Source organism: Ascaphus truei, chromosome 1 (assembly GCF_040206685.1).
Source record: "Ascaphus truei isolate aAscTru1 chromosome 1, aAscTru1.hap1, whole genome shotgun sequence".
Classification (NCBI taxonomy): Eukaryota; Metazoa; Chordata; class Amphibia; order Anura; family Ascaphidae; genus Ascaphus; species Ascaphus truei.
This window is the reverse complement of record NC_134483.1, coordinates 464,336,349-464,361,225: the sequence shown is the minus strand read 5'-3', so window position 1 is coordinate 464,361,225 and position 24,877 is coordinate 464,336,349. Positions and strand designations below refer to the sequence as shown.

Below are 24,877 nucleotides of genomic sequence, written 5' to 3'. Positions count from 1 at the left end.
CCCACAGCTCTGGACCAGGAGCAGCAGAGCCCACCGCTCTGGACCAGGAGCAGGATAACCCACAGCTCAGGACCAAGAGCAGGAGAATCCACAACTCTGGATCAGGAGCAGGAGAATCCACAACTCTGGATCAGGAGCAGGAGAATCCACAACTCTGGATCAGGAGCAGGAGAGCTCATGGCTATGAACAAGGAGCAGCAAAACCGACAGCCCTGGACAGGCAGCAGCAGAGTCTACGGCTCAAGATAGTCAGTAGCAGGGCTGATAGCCTAACTCAATGGCAGGTTGGAGGCCCAAAAAGTTACTTCGTAAGATAAATGGCTAATTATCCTAAAAAGCAGAATCTAATGCAACAGAAGCAGGCCACACTCAAGGTCAGAACAAGGTAAGGTCAGAAAAAATACAAAAACTTTTTCTTACTCTCTATACACTCTAAAAGGGAACAAAATAAAGCACTTACTTGCTTCTTAAGTACACATACAATCATAGAGGAGACATGCAAACCTTGCTTAAAATTTAGTAACAAAAGAATTCTCTACAGAGAATTTTATGTTATTATAAAGATCATATTAAACATATCAATAGTAGGTGTCACCAGCACAGCCTTGTTTCTATACCCGTCGCCCCCACAGCGAAATCCTGTGACTGCAGCGAGATTCCCTTCAGGTAAAGTCAGAACAAGGGCATAGGGTTGCTGCTGAAAACAGAAATACAGGGGACATAATTTTACGACAAAGGCTAGGACCACAGGTAAGCCCACACCTGCTTGCTTCCTACTGGCAAAACGTACGTATCAAGGTATTAGAGGACTTAAGACAAATCTTCTCCTTTGCTCAGAAATAGAGAAGCCCAAAGGTGCTCTATACAACGATGTACCATAAAAAAAAGAACAGAACCTGTGAGTAGAGCACGTGCCCCCATGATTGGTAGAACAAAAATAACTCCTGTAGGGAGAACAGAAATGAGCCTTAAAGAGGCTGGTGGAACACGATTTGTTGACGTTTTTGTCCTACCACCAACCTATGCCCATTCGATTGTACTTTCAAAAGAGGGACAACGAGTGTTTTTCAGAATTTTGAAGCAAAGTTCAAAAACAGTCATAAGGCACTAAACTTATATAACCTTATATACCTCAAAATAGGTGTACATAGGAGATTGTGTTTGATCAGTGTGCTTATGGCTTTGCTTAGGGCCTGCCTTTGCACGAATGTACAGCAATCGACAGCATTAAACCTTACCGATTAAGGTTCTAAGTTACAGTATATTCTTAAATTGTTTTACAAAATATTGCTATTTTATCGGCTAAGAAGGCTTTACAGGACCTTTTAGTAAAAGTGACCAACTCAGTGGAACTGATGAATTGCTGTGAATTTCTTCCTTTAATAATGGCCCAATGTGCGCTTCTACACAATAGAGGTGATACATACTGTACTATGCAGCAGTCAGTGGAAAGAAAATAGACATTGAGCACCTGGCATGCAGTGAGTATACTGTACCTCCCACACATAGATCATCGTAGTTTGTATAACAAATCTCTATGTAAGCCAATGCACATAGCCTGGCCACAGCACAGTGACATTTGCACTATGCTTGAATTATACTTTTCCATTGAATTATTACTATTATTATTAATAAAATATAGTCACGCATTCTATAATATATTACACCCTTATAATATATTGTGGGTTGACCTTTAATGGAAGATTAGATATTTAAATATTGATACAGATTTTGGAAAAATGATTAATTCAGTAGTCCATTTGTCACAGTACAGCAATGAAGTAAAAGCTTGATAAATGTACTGCAAAGTTCCTATGCTGTGCTTGCTTCACACTGGAGGAGCAACACAGGAACATTCAAATCAAATATTTCCATCATATTAATGCAGGGGGGCGCAAACTTTTTTCCCTGCGCCCCCCTACCGGCGGTCCCTCACTCCCGCGCCCCCCTAACCTGCATTCCGGCGTCATGACGTCACGTGACTGACTGGGAGGGTGACTGACTGGCTGGATGACTGACTGGCTGGATGACTGACTGGGTGGGTGGATGACTGACTGGGTGGGTGGATGACTGACTGGGTGGGTGGATGACTGACTGACTGACTGGGTGGATGACTGACTGACTGACTGGGTGGATGACTGACTGAGTGGGTGGGTGACTGACTGATGGGTGGGTGACTGACTGACTGGGTGACTGACTGGGTGACTGACTGGATGACTGACTGGGTGACTGACTGGGTGGATGACTGGGTGGATGACTGGGTGGATGACTGGGTGGATGACTGACTCGGTGGGTGGGTCACTGGGTGGGTGACTGACTGGGTGGGTGATTGACTGGGTGGGTTGACAGACTGACTGGGTGGGTGACTGACTGGGTGGGTGACTGGGTGGGTTGACAGACTGATTGGGTGGGTGATAGACTGACTGGGTGGGATGGTCACTGACTGGGTAACAGGGTGACTGACTGGGTGGGTGACTGACTGGGTGGGTGACTGACTGGGTGGGTGACTGACTGGGTGGGTGACTGACTGGGTGGGTGACTAACTGGGTGGGTGACTGGCTGGGTGGGTGACAGACTGGCTGGATGGGTCACTGACTGGGTGAGTGACACTGACTGGGTGGGTGACACTGACTGGGTGAGTGACACTGACTGGTTGGGTGACTGACTGGGCGGGTTATTGACTGACTGGGTGGGTGGGTGGGTGACTGACTGACTGGATGGGTGACTGACTGGGAGGGTGACTGACTGGCTTGATGACTAACTGGCTGGATGACTGACTGGGTGGATGACTGACTGGGTGGATGACTGACTGGGTGGATGACTGACTGGGTGGATGACTGACTGGGTGGATGACTGACTGGGTGGATGACTGACTGGGTGGATGACTGACTGGATGGGTGGATGACTGACTGGGTGGATGACTGACTGGGTGGGTGGATGACTGACTGGGTGGGTGGGTGGATGACTGACTGGGTGGGTGGATGATTGACTGACTGGGTGGGTGGATGACTGACTGACTGACTGGGTGGATGACTGACTGACTGGGTGGATGACTGACTGACTGACTGGGTAGGTGACTGACTGACTGGGTGGGTGACTGACTGACTGACTGGGTGGGTGACTGACTGACTGGGTGGGTGACTGACTGATGGGTGGGTGACTGACTGACTGGGTGACTGACTGGGTGGCTGACTGGATGACTGACTGGGTGACTGACTGGGTGACTGACTGGGTGGATGACTGGGTGGATGACTGACTCGGTGGGTGGGTGACTGGGTGGGTGACTGACAGGGTGGGTGACTGGGTGGGCTGACAGACTGACTGGGTGGGTGATAGACTGACTGGGTGGGTGATAGACTGACTGGGTGGGAGGGTCACTGACTGGGTAACAGGGTGACTGACTGGCTGGGTGACTGACTGGGTGGGGGACTGACTGGGTGGGTGACTGACTGGGTGGGTGACTGGCTGGGTGGGTGACAAACTGGCTGGGTGGGTCACTGACTGGGTGAGTGACACTGACTGGGTGAGTGACACTGACTGGGTGGGTGACACTGACTGGGTGTGTGACAGACTGACTGGATGGGTGACTGACTGGGCGGGTTATTGACTGGCTGGGTGGGTGGGTGACTGATTGACTGGATGGGTGACTGACTGGGAGGGTGACTGACTGGGTGGGTGGGTGACTGACTGGATGGGTGGGTGACTGACTGGATGGGTGACTGACTGGGTGACTGACTGTGTGGGTGACTGACTATGTGGGTGACTGACTGGGTGGGTGACCTACTGTGTCGGTGGGTGACTGGGTGGGTGACTGACTGGGTAGCCAAGAGAGGCACCGCATGTGCCAGCACCCGCTGCTCTAGTGCATCCCTCTCTCCCTTTCACGGTGCCTAAGGCTAGTAAATGAGAAAATGTAAAATTGAAGAACCGCCACATACCTCCCCCCTGTCCAGTCTTCCAGGGGGACAGGCAGCGCAGTGCGGTGGGACAGACGGCGTGTGCGGTGGGACAGGCTGCACTGTGGAACAGGCGGCTCGGTGGTGTGGTGGGACAGAAGGCTCAGAGGTGTGTTGGGACACGCAGCTCGGTGGTGCAGTGGGACAAGCAGCGTGGTGCGATGGAGCATGCGGCGGTGCGGTGGGACAGGCAGCTCGGCATTGCGGTTGGACAGGCGGCTCGGTGGTGCAGTGGGACAGGTAGCGTGGTGCAGTGTGACAGGCGGCTCGTTTGGACAGGCGGCTCAGTGGGACAGAAGGCGGTGGGACAGGCAGCTCGGCGTGACAGGCTGCATGGTGCGGTGTGGCATATGGCGATGAGGTGGGACAGGTGGGGCTGTGGGACAGGCGGCGCGGTGGCATAGGTGGCACGGTGAGACAGGCGATTCTGTGGGACAGGCTGCATGGTGGGACAGACGACTCGGTGGTGTGGTGGGACAGGTGGTTTGGTAGGACAGGCCGCCGCGGTGCGGTGGGACAAGCGGCGCAGTGCGGCATGCGGCGTGACAGGTGGCTCAATTGTGCGGTGGGACAGGCGGCTCGGTGGGACAGGAGGCTTGGTGGTGCGGTGGGACAGACGATGGTGTGGTGGGACAGGCGGCTCGGTGGGACAGGCTGTGAGAGACCTGTGAGAGCGCGGGTGCTGTGAGGGAGAAGGCGGCTCGGTGGTGCAGTGGGACAGGCGGAGCTGTGAGACTGCGGGTGCTGTGAGGGAGAAGGCGGCTCGGTGGTGCAGTGGGACAGGCGGAGCTGTGAGACTGCGGGTGCTGGGAGGGAGAAGGCGCCTTCAGCACCTGCAGGCGTCGCACAAGAGTCACGAAGGGGGGAGGAAGGAGGAGGGCTCGGTCAATCAGGGGGTTGGGTTTTCAAACTTTAGGCGCGCGACGGCTCCAAATTGCAGGGAAATAGGCGTTAAGAAGCGCATGTTGATTAGGCGGCCATGACGGATCGCCTGCGGTCAAAATGCACTCGCCCTGGCGTGTTGCGAGTGGATTTGTCGAGCACTGTATAGATAGATAGGTAGATGAGAAGTATGATATTTTTCAGCCCCAAGTCAATTCTTACATGAATTCTACTGAATGTGTTTTTTCTTCAATTAGACTAAACATTTATTTGTGATTCACTCATTGTTTTCCTTATCTGGTTCTTAGAGAGGATTCGGCAGAGCTCCACTATCTGACCTCAGCTCCCAGCGGCTGTAGAATTGAACCCTTTGGAAACCAGAATAGAGCCGCTCGACCCATTCAATCTGTATCATAGTTTGCATCTGTGTAATTCATTTTAGTATGGTTTGAAGAATGCACAAGTCATGAACATAATACGTATTTGGGTGGCATATCTTGGAAGTATTGCATTATTTTACAAACATGCTTCATGTAAATTGTATCAATGTACTGTGTACTTGTGGGGCACGAGCAGGGGGAGAGCAGGCAGGGGGGCCAAGATGAAAAAGTTTGCGCACCCCTGGTTTTACGTGATGGACATATATATTTTTTTAACCTCTTCTACTATGTAACTATGTAACAAAACCCTACAGTTACTGTCTCCAATTTGTCTTATCTTTATTTACCGTTTTTGCAGTTATTACTCTGGAAGCACATTCTATCGTTTGTGTAAAATAAATTTAAAAAAAAAGGTATTTATCTTTCCAAATATAAACTTTTTTTTAACCAGTTGTATGTTATACCTCTTTGTTTGTGGTGCTTTATATTTCTGTAAGAATGTATAGATTCTATCTCCCATACCACAGCTGAAAACAACCTTTTTTTGTAAACCATGCAAGGGATAACTATTGATTTGTCAATGTAATGTAATAGATCAATGTGCAGTTCTCAGTGAAAATATGAATTGTGCAGATAGTTATTTTAAAAATCATATTAAGAATTATTTAACAAAAAAACAATAACAATCAGCTTTAGGAATGAAATGGAAATTAAGTGTTATAAAACTATCTAACTTCTTCAAAAGAAGAAAAATAACTGCAACTAAAAAAAAAAGAGATTAAAAAATAGCTATTCAGACCTTAAATATAATGAATTTGCTTCTTTGCAGAGTCTACATTTCGAAGCTTCTGGTTTCTATGATTCAAAAAAGAAATGTGCCAGTGGTTATGTGTAAATATATAAAATAATGAGGAAATGAGACATCCAAAAGGATATTTGTTGAGGAAATGTGTAGAAACATGCACCATTCTAAGTCTGCAAGGACAGCGCATAGAAGATCTGCCACTAATTGGCAGCAGTTGCAAAACCAGAATACTGAAGCTAAAAAAAAACACAGTGTATTGGTTGTTCTTGTTATCTAGTTATTGCATTAACCTCAAGTTACCACTGTTTCACGTTTCACATCATCCTTGTTTATTTAAACATTCCTCTATTTCTCAAAGTTCTAGATATTAACTCATAAGTAGTACATATTTTTTGGTTCAAATTTGCATGTTTTTATATTGTGAATTACTATTCACACATTGTCCTTCAAGAATACAGTATACAGAAATACATCTGGTTTTGAATTCCAGTGTCAGCTTTCCGTGTGCCTCAGGCAGCAGAATTAGGTTGAAAGCTCTTCGTTGCAGGTATTCATTGTACTTTTAAGATTCTATACACTATCCCCACGGCATAAGACTAAATATTACTAAGATTGCATTGAGAATTGATCATGTGTATGTTTATAAATGTGGCCTCTAAGGGGTTAACTTTCATAACTAGCCTCAACCCCCCCCCACCCCCCAACCACCCAGATATGAAGCAGTTAGGAGTAGGAGTGTCCTGCACTTGGGTTATTATAATGCTGTGTCCCCGCTAGCGCTTACTTACCTATATAGCTAAATGTAATTCCCCACTCATGCGCGGGCACACCCGCTCACCCGTGCTCGGCGCTTAAGTAAACAAAAAAAACATACTTTCCCGCAAGCTCAACTACTCGCAATGCCCCCCCCCCCCCCTCCCGCGCGCGTGTACATGCAGGACACCCGGCGTTCATGCTTGGAGCGCTCTCCAAGCATGAGCGTGCTCAGCGCCAGTGGGGACTCAGCCTAAGAATGAGGATCTCTTTGGGAGGAGTCAGTAACAATAAAAGTGAAATTTGACACAAAGGCCTGGATGCTGCATGCGACCACAATGTGACCCCATTCAGAGGGGACATGGTAATTAAGGGAACGGTTGTGCAGCAGACCTCTGCCGCTTATATAAAAGAAAAGCTACTTGCCAGTACAAGAATAAGTCTATATATCTTCCCCCACCCCCCTAACATCCGGTAAACTAATGTCCCTATTTGGACCTGGGACTGAGCCTTATAGGTAAATGTTACCACGCGCCATTATCCTTACTGTTGCTGTTATTCATTAAGACTATTTTTTATACAAAGTTCCATATTATTGGCACACTTTTCTGAGGCCGCACTTCCCAACTCACTCTATGGTACTGCCAGCCAGCAATCCCTCCAGCCAATTAGGCGAGGGAAGCCCATGACCAGGGGGCAAGCCCCCTCCCCCCTCACCTCGCTAGGATCTCTGGGCCGCCGTCGCGGCCCCCCCCCCCCTGGGGGGGGAGGGGGCAGGCCAAGGGAATATCAAAAGAGGCAGCCGGGAGCCGAATCTTCCATTCTGCTCCCGGTCTGCGGCGCTGGTGGAAAGGATGGGAGCAGGGGCACTAATGTCAAAAGCTGACATCAAATCGGCCTTCAGACTCTTGCCAGTCCACCTGATTGCTTCCATTTGCTTGGCTGCATGCTCGAGGGGCAGTACTACGTAGACTTATGCTTACCAATGGGATGTGCGCTTTCCTGTTTTTATTTCGAGACATTTAGCACCTTCCTAGAATGGGTGGCCCGGAAGAGGGTGCAAGCAGCGGGGGTTATGCACTACTTGGACGACTTCCTTTTTGTTGGCCCCAGGAGTTCAGACTAATGCGCTAGGTGACTGTTTGAATTTTCAGCCGTGGCGCGGGAGTTCGGCGTTCCTTTGTCCGACGAAAAAACGGTGCGTCCAACAACCACTCTTACCTTTTTGGGCATAGAAATCGACTCTGAGACGATGGAGTACAGGCTCCCTCTGGAGAAGCTAGTCGCCCTAAGCAGGCTTCTCCGCGAATTCATAGCGCTCAAGAAAACATCATTGAGGCACTTCCAGGCGCTGCTAGGCCACTTAGTATTTGTTGCGCGCGTAATGCCGGCAGGAAGGGTGTTCGCCAGGCGCCTCTCCGCAGCAACGGTCGGGGTGAGACGACCCAACCACTTCATCCGCGTCACCGCCGAAATCTGAAAGGACTTGGCGGTGTGGCTGCGTTTTTTAAAGATTATAACGGCAGAACCTTGTGGCGAGGTCCCCCATCCAACAACACAGAATTGCAGTTGTTTACAGACGCCTCAGGGTCAGTCGGTTTTGGGGCCTACTTCGATGGGGCATGGTGCGCGGAGCAGTGGCCTCTCCACTGGCGGGAGACGCCGCTCATTAAGAACTTGGCGTTCTTGGAACTATTTCCCTTGCTCGTCGCAGTGCGCCTGTGGGGTCACTTATTCGCGAAAAAGCAAGTCATTTTTTGGACAGACAACATGGGGGTAGTGGAAGCTGTGAACAATTTCGGCTCACGCTCCCCGCCGGTGCTGTCCCTTCTGCGCAGTTTCGTACTGGCATGCTTGCAATTCAACATAGCGTTCAAGGCTCGACATGTCCCGGGGGTGGCGAATAACATTGCTGATGCCTTATCCCGGTTACAGATGGCGCTGTTTCGGAGACTGGCCCCCGAGGCGGACCTAATCGTCAGTCCATGCCCTGCAGACCTGTGGGAGCTGGCGACGACCCAGTAACCTCGTTGGTACGATCATCGCTGGCTCCGGGTACGTGGCGGGCCTATTCGGCAGCGTGGCGCGATTATCAAAGTCTGGCAGGGGAATTGGGTCTCGACATATTGGGAGTTGGGACCTTGCTATCATTTGTCCTAAACTTAAGGGCAAGGGGTTTAGCGGGAGGATCCATAGGGAAAAAAGTGACAGGGGTCTCCTTCTTTTTGCAGCTAGAGGGCAAGGGGGACCCAACGAAGGCGTTTATCGTCAAAAGGGTGCTAGCGGGGTTAACGAAGGGGACGGCGACAAATGACAGCAGAAGGCCAGTGACACCAACGATATTAGAGGGTTTAATGCAGGCCACAGACAGAGTGTGCCTATCAGGGTTCGAGGCGAAGCTTTTCCGGCTGACGTTTGCATTGGCCTTCTTCGCAGCACTGCGAGCCGGGGAGCTGGTGTGCGCATCGCGCAAAGGCGAGGGAGGGATGCAGTTTGAGGACATAGTCTTAGGGGAAGGATGGGTAAAACTACATGTTAAAAGGTCAAAAACAGACCAGCGGGGAAGTGGAGCGTGGATATCTTTGCTAGGGCTACCAGGGTCAAATTTTTGCCCAGTGAGCACGCTCAGGGAATACTTGGCATGCAGGCCAGACGGTCAGGGTCCCCTGCTCCTTCACGCGGACGGGGTACCGTTATCTAGATTCCAGTACCTGCGGGTTTTCCGCATGTGCCTAAGACACCAGGGTCTCGACGAAGCACAATACGGGACGCATTCGTTCAGGATTGGGGCGGCAATGGAAGCATCACGCGCTGGGCTGTCAGTAGCTGCGATACAAAAGATAGGGCGATGGAAGTCTAACAGATACCGGTCCTATATCAGGCCCACATTATCTGGGATTTAGCGTGCTTCGACAAACCCCCTCATCCCTTTTATGCCTTCACAGACGCCGCAACCACTTGGATAATCGGCGACTCGCTTATACACTGGGCAGAGAAGCGGGCCATCATACGCCCATGCTGGGCAAACCTAGGGTTGCGAACGGAGCAGGCAAATGTGGTATGGGGGGGAGGTAGGGGGCTGCGGTGGGCTCAGTTGCTCCCGCGGCTAATGGTGATGGGTAGGGATAGGAGGGCGCCGCAGATCCTGCTCCTCCACGTTGGGGGCAACGATCTGGCCGCTCTACGCTACTTTGAGCTGGTTAATTCAATAAAACACGACCTAGCCCTCATACTCACCCGTTGGCCAGGGGTACAGATCGTATGGTCGGACATAGTGTGCAGGATAGTGTGGAGGGGTGCAAGGGCACCGGGCGCCGTCGACCGAGCGCGGGTCAAATTGAACAAGATGGTGGGAAAGTTTGTGACGCAGTGTGGGGGATGGCAGATCACCCATCCCGAGTTCGACTACAAGTCAATCGGCCTGTTCCGAGCCGACGACACACACTTATCCGAGATAGGGGCGGACTTGTTCAATAACGATTTGCAGGAGGGGCTGGAGAGGGTCCTTGCGGGGTTGGCGGCACGGTCTAATTTAAGGAGGTTTAAATAGAGCCGTGAGTGGCGGCAGTTCGGGGGTAAGTGCTTGTCCTTGCCAGATGGGCTCGGGGCGGGCGTCGCCCGGGGGTAGGAGCGAATGGGCAGGGTCAAGCGAACGTGACACCCGGGAACCCACTCACGACAATGGCCGGCCCTTTAGGGGTTGGCCGGGTGCGGGGGCAGCAGGCCAAGGCCTGGCTGACCCTCTGACCCCACTCTGGCTTGGACTAGCGCTTACTCCAGTATTATGAGTGTTAATAAACAAAGCCGCGGCCTTTTATACCTCCAAACTGAGTCTGTCATTACTTGTCTGTTATATGTGGGTACCGGTTCCATGTGGGAGGGGGTCCCTCGCAGCCTCCCTGGTCAAGCAATCCCTCCAGCCAATTAGGCGAGGGAAGCCCATGACCAGGGGGCAAGCCCCCTCCCCCCTCACCTTGCTAGGATCTCTGGGCCGCCGTCGCGCCCCCCCCCTGGGGGGGGGGGGGTGCGGGCAGGCCAAGGGGATATCAAAAGAGGCAGCCGGGAGCCGAATCTTCCATTCTGATCCCGGTCTGCGGCGAAGTTCCCACCCACCCCATTAGCTAGACAGTCGGGGGCAGATGCTTGCCCCCGGCCACTCCGTGGAGTAGTTACAATTCCCTTGGTGATAAGCTGTCTATACTGCCTGTAAGCTGTAACATGCACCATCATATTTTACAGGGCAGTGTCCAAAGACATCCCGAGAAACAAAGGACTGAAGTTCCTGCAGGAGGGTTCAGTTGGTCGTTTTGCCACTGTCGCGGCGGCAGTTCGGGGGTAAGTGCTTGTCCTTGCCAGATGGGCTCGGGGCGGGCGTCGCCCGGGGGTAGGAGCGAATGGGCGGGGTCAAGCAAACTTGACACCCGGGAACCCACTCGCGACAACGGCCGGCTCTTTAGGGGTCGCCGGGTACGGGGGCAGCAGGCCAAGGCCTGGCTGACCCTCTGACCCCACTCTGGCTTGGACTAGCGCTTACTCCAGTATTATGATTGTTAATAAAGAAAGCCGCGGCCTTTAATACCTCCAAACTGAGTCTGTCATTACTTGTCTGTTATATGTGGGTACCGGTTCCAAGTGGGAGGGGGAGGGGGTCCCTCGCAGCCTCCCTGGTCATGCCTATTGCTGCTGCCTAGCGCTCCTAGAGGCTTGTCGAAACCAATCACACAGTGCCTAGTGACCGCAACCTGCCCTCTTATCCATCCATCTGGTTACCTAAAGATCCTCCTAATAACTGTGTACAAGTACAAGTAATCATATGTGCCATAGTATGCATTGCATATCACACTAGTACTGCATTGTTAACAATGTTTTCATTAAACTAAATATTGTTCAGTTCATTGTGTTGATTTACAATACTAATTTTAAAAGAAACTTTGGAGAAATCCCTGCCTACTAGGCCATGTAACTGGAAAAACCAATAAGATTGGTTCCGAAACACATTAGTGGTGCCCATGTGAGGGGGTGGGTCAGCCATACACTGGCGACACACTTTATTCGAGCTTGGCTAGTCCCACGAATTCGGGTATACCCGGGTGTATTGAGGTTTGTGACTGTTTTCTGCCCGAGTACATTGAGTTATTTTCCAAGCAGGGATTGAAGCATTTTATTCCCGCTGGCTGCAATACTGCACAGTATATATATATAAACTGCATTACAATTCATGAATTTATGCCATCTGGTAGACACGCGAAGCATTGCAGCCTATTAAATCCTAATCATTATCATTTAACAGATCAGCCGCCCATCAGCCAGGCATGAACCCAGGCTGGGAAGGCAAATGCAACGGGGCTTGTCAGAGGTTAGGAGTGGCGCATTCCAGGTATCTGCCAGGTACATACCGGGTATTTGCTCGAATAAAGTGTGTCGGTGCAGTATATAAACCTGCTCCCTCCCCCCCCCCCTGGCATCGGCACAACATCAGTTGTACTGTAGGTTGGGAGCCAAGTAAGAAAGAGTTCCATGAAAAATAAGTATAGAAAGAAAAATGATCAAAACCAGAAGGACCCATATCTGTAATGATTGTTTAGGATTTTTATTAATTAAAACACACTGGATTGAGCCATATTGTTTGATAGAATTTATGTATATATATTTTTTGGTTTCTGGTTTGGGAATTTTTATATGAATTGCATGGCCAATTCGGTCTTAAAAGATTAGAAAAAGACTTGTTTGCTTGGATTAGTTCCTTGCAAGCCCCTAAAGATGGAGAGTGGGGCATGTTTGTTTATTTATTTACTTTTAATCACTTGACTAGGGCCCTGTATTTTCCCATGGTGCTGGATGGGTTAATACTTCATTTAAAGTTAAACCATGAGTATATTTTCTATATTTTTGTAATGTTATATAGCCTGGGTCCCTCCTGGTCCCCCTTTTGTCCCCTTACCTCCCGGCGCAGCCGCGAGTGGCAGCGGAGGCAGGGACCAGTGCCGGTGGTGTGCGGGCGAGAGGTGTGGCAGGTAGCATGGGGATCGAGCATGCGCAGAGCACCCTCAGAGCAGAGCGGATTACTGGTGCAGGTCCGCAGGGGATCTACAATCCCCAGCATGCCCAGGGGCTATTAGATATGTGCTGCTACAGTGCCAATGGGAAGGCCAGGTTCACGGAGCAGGAGATTGCTACTGATGGCGTGCTTGCAGCCACATAAGTCAGAGCTGGGATACAGAAGGGTGAGTGCGCAGGGTGTCACTGGCACACACACACATAGAAACACACTCAGTAACCGCCACATCTCCTATAGGGTGGGGGAAACAGCGCTACAGTTATTTTTAACCAAAAGGGCTTATGTTAATACCTTTGGGGTCATGTTAGTTAGTGTTATGGATATTAGAATAGGGACAGTGTTAAATCTTAGTATTACAACTTAGGGCCAGCTAAGGGTCATTCAAGGGTCATTTTTAAAGCTGCAGTTCAGGCAATATCCTGCATGTGTGTGTTTTTTTAATAAATCAGTTCTGTAGTAACTGTAGTTTCTGTTTTAAAAAAAACAACTTTGAAAGACCAATTTTCTTGTATTCTATTTTAACAAGCATGCTTGTTCCTATAACAACGATTTACATTCCCCATATTTAAAGATGTCGCCAAACTTTGCCAATCAATAGACGGAGAACGAATTGACCGGCAGCTATATAGTTCTTTAGGTAATTAGAGATTGCCCACGTGAAACTATTGAAGTAAAAAAAAAAATTAAAAAAAAAAAAAAAAGACTGAACTGCAGCTTTAAGTGGACACTTTGGCTACTAAGGAGTAATACTGAAAATGTTGATTTACTATTTTTTTATGGGTTTATGTCCATTTATTGTCTGAGGATTTTGTTTAATGTAACCCCCTTTGGGATGCCGCAGGGACCTGCAAGGAATTTCTTTGCAATCCACTGATAGTATCTCTGGGAACAAAGGGCTTAAATCACTTTGCTATCAGAGGTACTGTAATGATTATAATGTTTGATAATGATCTTAACTCTGTTCCCAGGACATACTTCAAAACAAGAGGTAACTCTCAATGTATTACTTCCTGGTAAAACATTTTTATAAATAAATAAAAAAATATATGGTAGCAAACTTTACTAATTGTTGATGATAATGGTGTAAAGGCAATACAGTAATGTCAATCACGGATCTCCTCCAATATCACACAAAAAAACTGAATGCAAATGTGTTCCGTATCGCATAATAATCGTGCATATAACATATTTAGTGAATCGGACACAAAGATATATTGCGTTCATGTATTTTCATAATGCAAGTTATTAACGCAGATTCAATTACCTGAATCCTGGACTTCGTTTGCTCAGAAATTCAGAGCATGAAAATGATAACTTCTTTAGACAGTCACAAATGTCCAGTGATTACCTGGCATAAATACATATTTCATAAAGGTACATTTCTGTGTGTATGAGGGATGTTAAAAGAATGCCTGACTTACCCACTGGCTCTCTGTTGTTTTACCGAACAAAGATTATTGCAACATTCATCATTATAATTCTTTTAAACATTTCAGAAATGGTATCTTGCACTGACAACTATGGGAGTATATCACCTAGTGTCTGTGCAATGTTTTCATTTATATATCCTTCGCAAAGAACTAAATATGGTCTCTATTCTCTGGACTGGACAAATGGGGATCAAATAAACCCTATAAAAGAAGGAAAAAGAAACAACTTAGGTAAAAGTTAAATAAAGAAAAAAAAAATTGCACTTCATGCAACAAAAAGCTAAGGGATAATATGTCTAGTAAGTGGATCCGACAGCACCACAACCCGATTAATGTAGTCCTATAAACAATTAGTGGGTGTCACGGAAACTAAAGGGGACCCCCTACTCCAGAATCACCAACAGAAATCTTGGGGCTCAGGACAAATGAAAGGAACAGGGCCCCTCTCCATTAACTCCTCCCACCGGCGCACTGGCGGTCCCTGAGGGGGGGGAGGGGAGAAAAAGATATGGGTTGGGGGGATTGGGTCGGGGAGGGATGGAGATAAGGGGGGGAGCGACAGAGAGAGAGGGGGAGAGAGAGAAGGGGGAGAGAGAAGAGAGAGAAGAGGTGGAGAGAGGGGAGAAGAAAGGGGGAGAGGGAGGGGATAGAGAGAGATTGAGGGAGAGACAGGACAGTGACAGACAAACAGAGGGAAGAGTGGAAGGGGGAGGAAGGGAGAAAGGAGCATACGTGTTGCACAGGAGGATTGGGGGCCTGTTAGAAGCCTCTGGAAGGGGCCTGATGAGCTGCTTACTGGAGGCTGCCTACAGAGGTGCCTGTCAGGGGAGCCTTCTTTCCACTTGCCTGCAGCATGCTGCCTCAGACAAGCACCTCCACTGTCAGCCTCCAGCAGGCCCCCTCTGCAACACCTTCTGTAGACCCCCTCTGCAAGGTTTGCCAGCAGGGGCTCCTCTGCCCCTTTACTCACCAGGCCCAGGACAGACAAATAATCTGTGTGCATAGAGATGTTCCCAGGGACTCCATTGAGAAAAATAGCACAATCCATGAAATAGCATAGCAAAAAAAGATGTTTTACTTTAAAAAGGTTTACAAAGATACGTGTATACATAATGGGGAAAAAAAGATAGTGAATAAGTTATCTTTTAGGTTTAAATCATGAATACAATAAGAACTTAGTTTAAAGAGATTTTGCCCAAAATGATTAACAAGGGGTCCCCCCTTTTTTTGCTATTCTATTTCATGGATTGTGCTATTTTTCTCAATGAAGTGCTGGGAACATCTATATACATGTAGCCATGCCATCTATGGCTACTAATCTGCTTTTCCTCTTGGCAGTAAATCCTGGTACAAGCAGTCCTTGCCAGTAGTTGATATAGGGGTTTCCCCCTCCTTGGTGCTGCACTTGTGTGACAGCGGGAAGCGGTGACATCAGGCCTTGGCATGACCAATCATGAGACTAACCTGGTGCCCTCCTCCTGGCTGTACTTAAGGGCAGTACCGCCCCAAATTCGGGAGTTCGACTACCTACTTGAGAGGGGCAGGTCACGCAGCCAAGAGCCTGATTATTGGGCCTACTCTGGTCCTCTTCCCTCCGGGGGAGAGTGAGTGTGTACCATACCTCTGCCCCTGATAGACGGACAGGGAAGAGCTGGGACTGGCTGTGGGTGTCCTTGGCCTGTAGTGAAGGACCAGGGACCATCCTACAATGAGTAGCTGACAGTTGCTGTACTGGGCAGAACCCTGCCGTGTACTGTACTACACAGAGAGAGACCAAGGTTCCAGCACAGCAGCAGAGCGTGAGAGACCACCTCTTTACTCCCAGCAAGAACCGGTGGAGACTTCCGGAGAAAAGGCCTTGGATGGCCATGACCTCTACGCAGAGGACGACGGTGACATGATTCCTCCAAGACCGGATGTCGATGCACTTCTGGTGCGGGGCCTGGACTTGCCCCAGGAGCCCGCGAGATATTCTGGAGAGGATGTCACTGCTACGGCGACTGCCGGGTGGATTAGAAGAAGCCAATTCCTAATCCGGTGAGTATTGCCTTGTCAGGCACTGGCCTGGGACACTTTGTTCACTCTATGCGGACACACATGGATGGACTTAGGGCCAAAATGTGTGCTCCTGTGCTTTTGCCTATGCCCGATTTTCCCAAGATCATTCGTATACTTGACTCGGCAAAAGAATACCAGAGGGTGGGTCAAGTTCAGGACTCTGTGACTCCTGATAATGTTGTTAATATTGTACCTACTGCCCTGGTAAAACCCTATGTGGTCCCGGTTTCTGCGAGGGTGGCCAGGAATCGCCAAACGTCATTACTCTATTTTCACCAACCATGGGAAGGGGAAATTGAGTTTGAAATGGGTTCCGATAATGAGGAGGTGGAATTTAGCTCCGACGAGGATGAATACTCAAGGGCATTCTCTAACACAGCCTTTAAGGATATCATGTGTAGAGTAATTAACTTTGTTATCTCTGTGTCTTTTGCGCCTTATGTTTCACCGCCCTGGGATCATGAGATCATGGTGGAGTAGCAGTCCTATGAGGGATTAGGGGAATCACCTACTCATAATAACCATATTCCTGGGTGGGATACTGATAGTTCTGAGTAAAATTTGGGGTCCAATAGTTCTAGAGAGAATTGGGCTTCTGAGGTCCGAGACGAGAATTGGTATAGTGTAGAAGAAGGGGATGACAGCTCCGGGAAATGCTTTAAAGAATTGTCCCAGCATGACACTCCCAGACCCCTAGCATCCATGCCTAAAGTATTGCCTGGTTGTGGGTGTTCAGTATGCTACCAAGAATATCGTTATACTCTCGCTTTAAACCAAGTGGATCATGCCGTGCGCAGACTACCCTAAGAGGGTATTTTCAGTTACAGTATCTGACAGTACTGGAGCCTTAGTCAGGAAGCCGGATCCTGAGCACTATTATTGATAAGGTTCTCCATGTTGGGAGGAACCCTTGTTCTGTAAGGTAGCCATTTTATGGTTGTAGTCAAATAAAGCTGCTAAATGGTTCTAGTAAGCTGTAATGTACTATGGCCACAATAAATGTTATCATGTATATTAAATGTAATAATACTTATGTGAAATGTTCTCTTTTTACTGTATATTCAGGTTACCTTTAAGGATGGTACCCGAAAATTTGGACCCAAGCGAGGATGTTGGGATTCCACCACAGGGAGCATGTAGCCATGCCATCTATGGCTACTAATCGGCTTTTCCACCTGGCACTAAGTCCTGGTACAAGCAGGCCTTGCCAGTAATTGATATGGGGGTTTCCCCCTCTTTGGTGCTGCACTTGAGTGACAGCAGGAGGCAGTGACATCAGGCCTGAGCATGACCAATCATGAGACGGACCTGGTGCCCTCCACCTGGCTGTACTTAAGGGCAGTGCCACCACAAATTTGGGAGTGCCTCTACCTACTTGAGAGGGGCAGGTCACACAGCCAAGAACCTGATTATTAGGCCTACTCTGGTCCTCTTCCCTCCGGGGGAGAGTGAGTGTGTACCATACCTCTGCCCCTGATAGAGGGGCAGGGAAGAGCTGGGACTGCTGCGGGTGCCCTTGGCCTGTAATGAAGGTCCAAGGACCATCATTCAGTGAGTAGCTGACAGTTGCTGTATTGGGCAGAACCCTGCCGTGTACTGTGCTGCACAGAGAGAGACAATAAACCGTTCCTGTTATTATACCTCCGGCCTGGTGTGTGACCTTACTGGGGGGAGAGGTAATCGGTTCTACCGTGGGAGATCATCTTCAGTTCCCTGGAGCCTACAGCAGATGGAGGCGCTGCACTGCTAAAGATGTGGGTAATGTACCCCAGAAACCTGATCCTGTGTCCCCACTACCATCGGCGGACGACTCAGCCCTCCTGTTTACCAGAAGGTATCATGCACCACATACGTAGTAAAGCCAAATCTCCCACTGGGTGGGGGAAACAATGTTACATACATATAAAAAAAACTAATGGATAATCCACCTACTCATCCTAAAAGGTAATTACAAAAAATAGAAAAAGAGGGGTCTCATCTGTACATAATGAAGTACTGATGTAACTGGGGTAGAAGCCCTTTTGTTGTTTTGCTAGGCTCCCTAGACATGTAGGAGATATAGAAATACAGGCTCCCCACTGGGAACAGGGAAGTTTTCACTAAAGAAATAGGGTCCCACTATAAGGCCCTAAGATCTGTTCCATCCACAATAGGGGAATACAGGAACTTCAGACTAGGGTCCTAGTTAAGGCCTGGAGTATCAGCAGGGAATTACAGGAGGGAAAGAATCTATCCAGGTCTGTCCCAAGTGATGGGGTGAATGCTTAGGTGACATGGCACCCTTCCCATGGATCTCAGTGGTGAGGTACCACCATCATCTATTGTTGTTTTGCACTGCAAGGTGGATAACAAAGTAAAGAATTGTGCCTCTGTGGGAATGCTGCCGGAGAATTCCAAAGAAGATGTATCGGACTATTCCTGTTAATAACAACGTTTAAGAAAAGTTACTGGCGCCCTCCATTCATTTGCTTACCACACCACGGATACCAATACCCTGAGAGACAAGGTAATAAAAGCCGCTAAGCATCATTTGCACTTTAATACAACACCTGCCAAACATTAGGACACTTTGTGTGTCCCCTCTTCTGTTGGTCGGGGGAAGAGGTGTAACAGTAATAGTAACAATATTAATTTCTCAAGAAATTAACCCACTTGGAAGCCAAAGTATCCAATTAGACATGGCAAACCCATAGCTAGCTGGACACTTGGGCTAATAAAAGCTTAATGTTTACACATATAGATGATTTTTGTGTTGCATTTGCTGGGTGTTTATATTGTATGCTAAAACCTTTGATGCCTTAAGGCATTCCTCTGCAATTAATTGTTTAAATAATTTTCTACTATAGGGTTTTGGTAGAAATCCTATTACATAATACTATGGTAAAAAAGTGTGATCTATATTATAGCTTCACACAGATTACACGAGTTAACACTTATTTTTATCGCTGCGGTTATTTAACACCATTTTTAAGTGTGTAAATGAGAATGAACGTCACAACCCATTTATGATTAAATAGTTGGATGTAGATACAGTACAGTGGTAATTGTAACAATTAATCGCTGTGATGCCATTATTTTTTTTAATGCTACATTTTAACACCACAATAATGACCTTCAGTAAATCTATGCTTTAGTATTTTGTCCTCTTCAATATTTCAGGTTTACAGCATATTGTCAATCACAAGAAAGAATAGGAGCATGCCTTTATATCAAGCAGCAATCTTACGCCCCACACTCAATGCCATTTCCAGGTTCCACTGGATACAGTTGCATACAGATTACTTGTCCAAACTAATTCAATGGATGCAATAAATAGATAGATGAATAGCGGCATTGACCATCTACAGAGCAGAATGATATGAATAAATCAGTGTATGAATGCACAATACTCATATGCACAAATGGACCTTGATAACCTCATCAATCAAAAGGATATAAGGATGGCAGAAATTCTTCATGGAGCAATTGCATATGGAGATGTTGAAAACAGCCATATTTACATTTATTTTTATATTTAGTGTAATTAATTACAGATCAAGATTTGTTTTTGTCTGAAGACATAATTTCCTCCCCTCTGCTTTTAATATCGTCATCTTCCTTTCAATCTCATTGTAATAGCCTCCTTCAGCATGTTCTCGTCTAGAGAGGTGGTCCTAATGGCATAATGGTTTTAATCTTAAAGCAGCAGATTTAATTACTATTGTGATTTCTGACCTGTAATTTCTTTGCAGGGAACAATGAACAAGAAGATCTAGTTTTTCTGAAGGCCATGATAACAACAGTGGGAGATTCCTGTCCGGAATAAAAGAAAAAAGGAATTACAAAAAAAGAGTACTACTTTCTTGCTTAGTAGGTTTCGCAATAAACACAGGAATTGGCAATTCATTAATTGGTCATTTAATTGTCATTCATTTTAGAAGATCCATATTTGTTGGTTCCAAGTAACTCCAGAAGTACAGTATGTCAGGGACATTTTTATACAACATAATATTACATTTACAGTACATGAGTCATTTTCTCTCTTGGGACCTTATTCCATATGCAGTAACGATGCTTCTTCCCCGCAGGGAAGTCGCAGAATTCCAGTCATATTATTCAACCAACCATTATATAAATGATGGTGGGTAAAAAAGTGACACATATCCTCCACTGTACAGTGTTTATTATTCATATTACTGAAACTCAGGACTTTGCCTGCTTTGGAGAAGAAACTTCACTGCATATTGAATTAAGACCTTAGTCAAGTTTACAGTACACAACATTTAGGGTTGCTTAATTTTTTTCAAATCATACTGCTACTCACATCTAAATCATCGAATTTGAAGTCTCAGTCTCCCTTTATAATTAAATAGCAAAACAATTAATAGGCACCAAGGTTCTGCCAAACTGCTTTGGTTCAAATATAGTATCATTGATTTATCAAAGGGCATTTACTAGGAACTGAGGAATCAAATCAAGGCAGAATAATGCATTAAAAACATTCAAAGACTAGCGTTACAATCACTCATTCTAATTTTGAAAATACTGTTCCATTATAGACATAATAATTTATGTTACAACATATTTTATTATTTTATATACTAAATTTATAAACAAACAACTTAAGCTTCTATTAGTTTATTAATTACTGTTATTTAGTAGGGTGAGTTAAAGTAACAGGTAAAGGTAAAATATTGTGCAGTATCTGACCATTGTGGACAGGTAAAGATCGGTTTTAAGAGTAGATGAGATACACACATGATATTACCAAATGAGTTATATATAAAGATTATGGCATGTTTTCTTGAGGCACACAAATACGTAATACTGCTTAATTAAAAATGTTATATATATTTTTTAATGCATGCTTTTTGTGTACAAGCTATTTTTTAAATATATTTTTTCACTACTGACAGCCCACTCCATATAAAAAAATAAAATAAGCAAAACTGTATGTAACAAAAGCATAGAGCCTGACGGCAGTAACTGTAAGGTCTATCTAATCATTCCCGTGCTGCTGTATGTCTTGAAAGCTTAATTCATTTGGCTGCGATAGTGCTGATCGCAGAGGGATCAAAAGAAACTGCTTTTCAGGACAATGTGGGTTATTCATTACATGGAGTGTCGATCAGTGCACTATCTATGGGAGCATCCGTGCAATAGTGCCCCAATTAAACCTTGCACTTTATTAGTACCCTTGATATATTTCAATCCTTCGAATACTTTTCCTTCCTGTCTTCCAGGATGTACCTGGTGACATAATATTGTATTTGGCTATATGTTTATGATGGAAACCATGCACAGTTTTACTTCCAATTCTCTGTTTACCATTTTGTCTTTTGGGAGATCCTGAATACAGCTTATTCTGTATCCCCCAATCAGGCAGTTTTCTGTCAAAATTCCCCATTGACTTCAATGGGGAATTTCAGGCTGTTTTCAGTCCATCAACCGTATGGGCGTATACAGAATAAGCCATTTAAAGCGCTACATTCCCCCCCCACCCTCCTTTTTCCCTTCTAATTTTTATATGTAATGCAAGTGACAATATATAATTCTACATTCTTACCAAATCTGGCAATCGTTAGGGCTCCTGTTATTATTCTGTCAAAATCCTTGACTAACTTAATGGCCACCTTCTAACTTTGTGCCGCAGTCAGTGAAATGTTGCAGCTGATATGTAACATTATATTACTAAGAGTAACATATTATTGTTACAGCTTTCAGAGTACTTAGACAGTGTGCTGTTTGAAACACAGCAACAGATCTGTTTGTGATACTTTATTGCCAAATGGCAGAGCTCAAAAAGGTGTGTGAGAGCCTGTTTAAAAAGAGGAAGCGGATATGACTTTGTAAATGGTTGCTACAGCAACCACAGGATGATCAGTACATTTAACAAATCATTAAAAATGGCAGGATTTAAACAAAATGCACAGTATGATCTAATACTACAGAACTGATTTATTAATTTTTTTAATAGGATTTTTCATGTTTTGCTGCTTTAATGCTTTATTCTATATAGGAGGGAAAAGTTCCTCAATGGAAAAACGGAGCACAGCAACGGAAGGAGGGGGCTAGACACTGGTGAGTAAATAAAAATCCTTTAATCCATGGTAGACATCATGGTATGGGATAGATAAAAAAACTCTTACGCGTTTCGGGCCGTTGCCCTTTATCAAAGAGAATAAAGGGCGACGGCCCGAAACGTGTAAGAGGCTGGCTGGAAACTGTAGTCTCAGACCCTCTCTCCTCCCCTACCCCTGGCTGTTTATTTTACTTCTAGTTTCACTTTAATTTAAGCCTGATTTCCTTTTATCATTTGCAATTTTTGGGAGCTGTGTCTTACTTTAAGACCTTCAATATTGTGGTGTGGTTTCTTGTAAGAGAGAGAGTTAATAAGGGGAGAAAAGAAAAGATTACAGCAGGTTTTTAAAAAGCTGTTTTTCTTCCACTCCCTGTGCAGAGATAGTTAATTGGTTCTTAAAGGGACAGTTTCCTCTCTGCATCTCTCTCCCTAAGCACTATTTCCTCCCCTTACTTAGAGGCTTATTTTATCATGCCTGGGGGGAATAGGACTAGTGCAGTAACGGGGGCCACACCTGGACATCGGACTCCAAAAACTGGGGCCCCTAGAATCAATAACCACAGCCCTAGGACTGGTACATCCAGTGCCTTGGCCACACCTCCCCCGGCTCCTGTTGTCAGTTTAACCCCTGCAGTCCCAGTTCCAACATGGGCGCAGGTGGCAGCTGCAGGCGTTGACCCCAACAACAACAACACTGGGGCCACGCCCAGTGTGAGCAGGAAGCTTGGGGTGAGGTGCCCAATGTCACCTGGCCTCAACATGGAGATCTATGTGAGGGCTGTGGCAGACGTTGTGGGTCCCTCTGCTGTGGTGGCGGCCAGCAAGATGTATGGGAGGGGCATTTTCTTCCTCCGTACGCTGGCTGCCACCCACACCCAGGTGCAGAAAGGCATCAGTGTAGGGGGGACCTACATCCCCATAGAACCCATGGAGGGGTTAGGCACAAAAATCATCCTGTCCAATGTGCCCCCCTTCATCCCAGACAGCCTCATGCGCCCACGCCTGCAAGCCCTGGGAGATATTAAATCTCCCATAACAAAAATTCCGCTGGGCTGCAGGGATAGAGCGCTGAGGCACGTGCTCACATTTAGGCGGCAGGTACAAGTGCTGCTGCCGGGGAGCACAGAATCTGTGGAGGGTTATTTTGGGGTGCCCTACGAGGGCATAACATACACCGTGTACTATGGCACGGAGGGGGTAAGGTGCTATTTTTGCAAGGAGCTGGGGCACACTCGTAGGAGTTGCCCCAAAGGGAATAGAAATCCCACTTCAGCTCCTGCACCCGCCCCTCCCTCTGCCAAGACACCCGGTGCCGCTGTGCCCACCACAGCGGGGCCCTCGGGGGCCCATGTGCCTTCTGGAACCACAAGAGATGTCGCTGTCCCATCCCGAACAGTGATGTCTGTACCTCTCCCCAAAGAACAGAGGGAGAAGGAAAAACCCTCGAGGGCCCAGGTGCCCTCTGGGACCGCAGGAGATGTCGCTGTCCCATCTCGAACAGTGACGTCTGCGCCCACCACAGCGGGGCCCTCGGGGGCCCAGCCCCCCCCTGGGACCGCAGCAGATGTCGCTGTCCCATCTCGAACAGTGACATCTGCGCCCACCACAGAGGGGTCCTCTGGGGCCCAGGTCCCCCCTGGGACCGCAGGAGATGTCGCTGCCCCTTCTCGAGCAGTGACATCTGCACCTCTCCCTGGGGAGCGGAGGGAGGGAGTCGCCCTGGAGCGGCCACCCTCTGTTGTTGCTGTCCCCCCCCGGGAGGAGACACCCTGTGCCGCTGCGCCCACCGGGGCGGGGCCCTCAGGGGCCCAGGTCCCCCCTGGGACCGCAGGAGATGTCGCTGCCCCGTCTCGAGCAGTGACATCTGCACTTTTCACCAGGGAGCGGAGAGAGGGTGAGGGGGTCGCCCTGGAGCGGCCTCCCTCTGTTGTCACTGTCCTCCCCCGGGAGGAGACACCCTGTACCGCTGCGCCCACCGCGGCAGAGCCTTCAGGGGCCCAGGTCCCCCCTGGGACCGCAGCTGATGTCGTTGCCCCATCTCGGGCGGTAACGTCTGCACTTCTCCCCAGGAAAAAGAGGGAGAAGAAAAGAGTCACCCTGAAGAAGTCACCCTCTGTTGTCGCTGTCTCCCCCCAGGAGCACCCTACCCCCAATGTAAGCATTGTACAGGGTGCGGGGAAGCGGTAGGAAGCTCCCGCTGAGGAGGTAGCGGTACCTTTTTTTGGGGAATCAATCCCCAGGAAGAGGAAAGAAAAAACTAAGAACAAGAGGGTGATTGAGGAGGGCGAGGATGGTGAACTGTATTACGTTCACCCTCAGAAGTCTCCTAAGCGGAATGCAACATCAATTCCGCACAGGGTGGCCCTGTCCGGCCCACAGGTTAGGATTAGCCAGTGTAAGCCGGACCCCATAAATATGCAGTCCCCCCCCTCGAAGATCTGGAGGGAATGCAGGAGGAGGTACCCGGCATCCCTGGGGTGGAAGATCAAAGTGC

The 24,877-nt window shown here is 47.6% G+C and overlaps 1 protein-coding gene across 2 annotated transcripts in view; it reads right to left on the bottom strand.

The window, feature by feature from the left end:
* Positions 1-24,877, bottom strand: part of LOC142463472 (uncharacterized) — a 233,811-nt gene that overhangs the window by 89,201 nt on the left and 119,733 nt on the right. For both annotated transcript variants that reach the window (XM_075566294.1, XM_075566301.1), the window contains exon 9: positions 20,037-20,114. In XM_075566294.1, the coding sequence (XP_075422409.1) occupies positions 20,037-20,114 (78 nt within the window). The remainder of the gene's footprint in view (positions 1-20,036; positions 20,115-24,877) is intronic.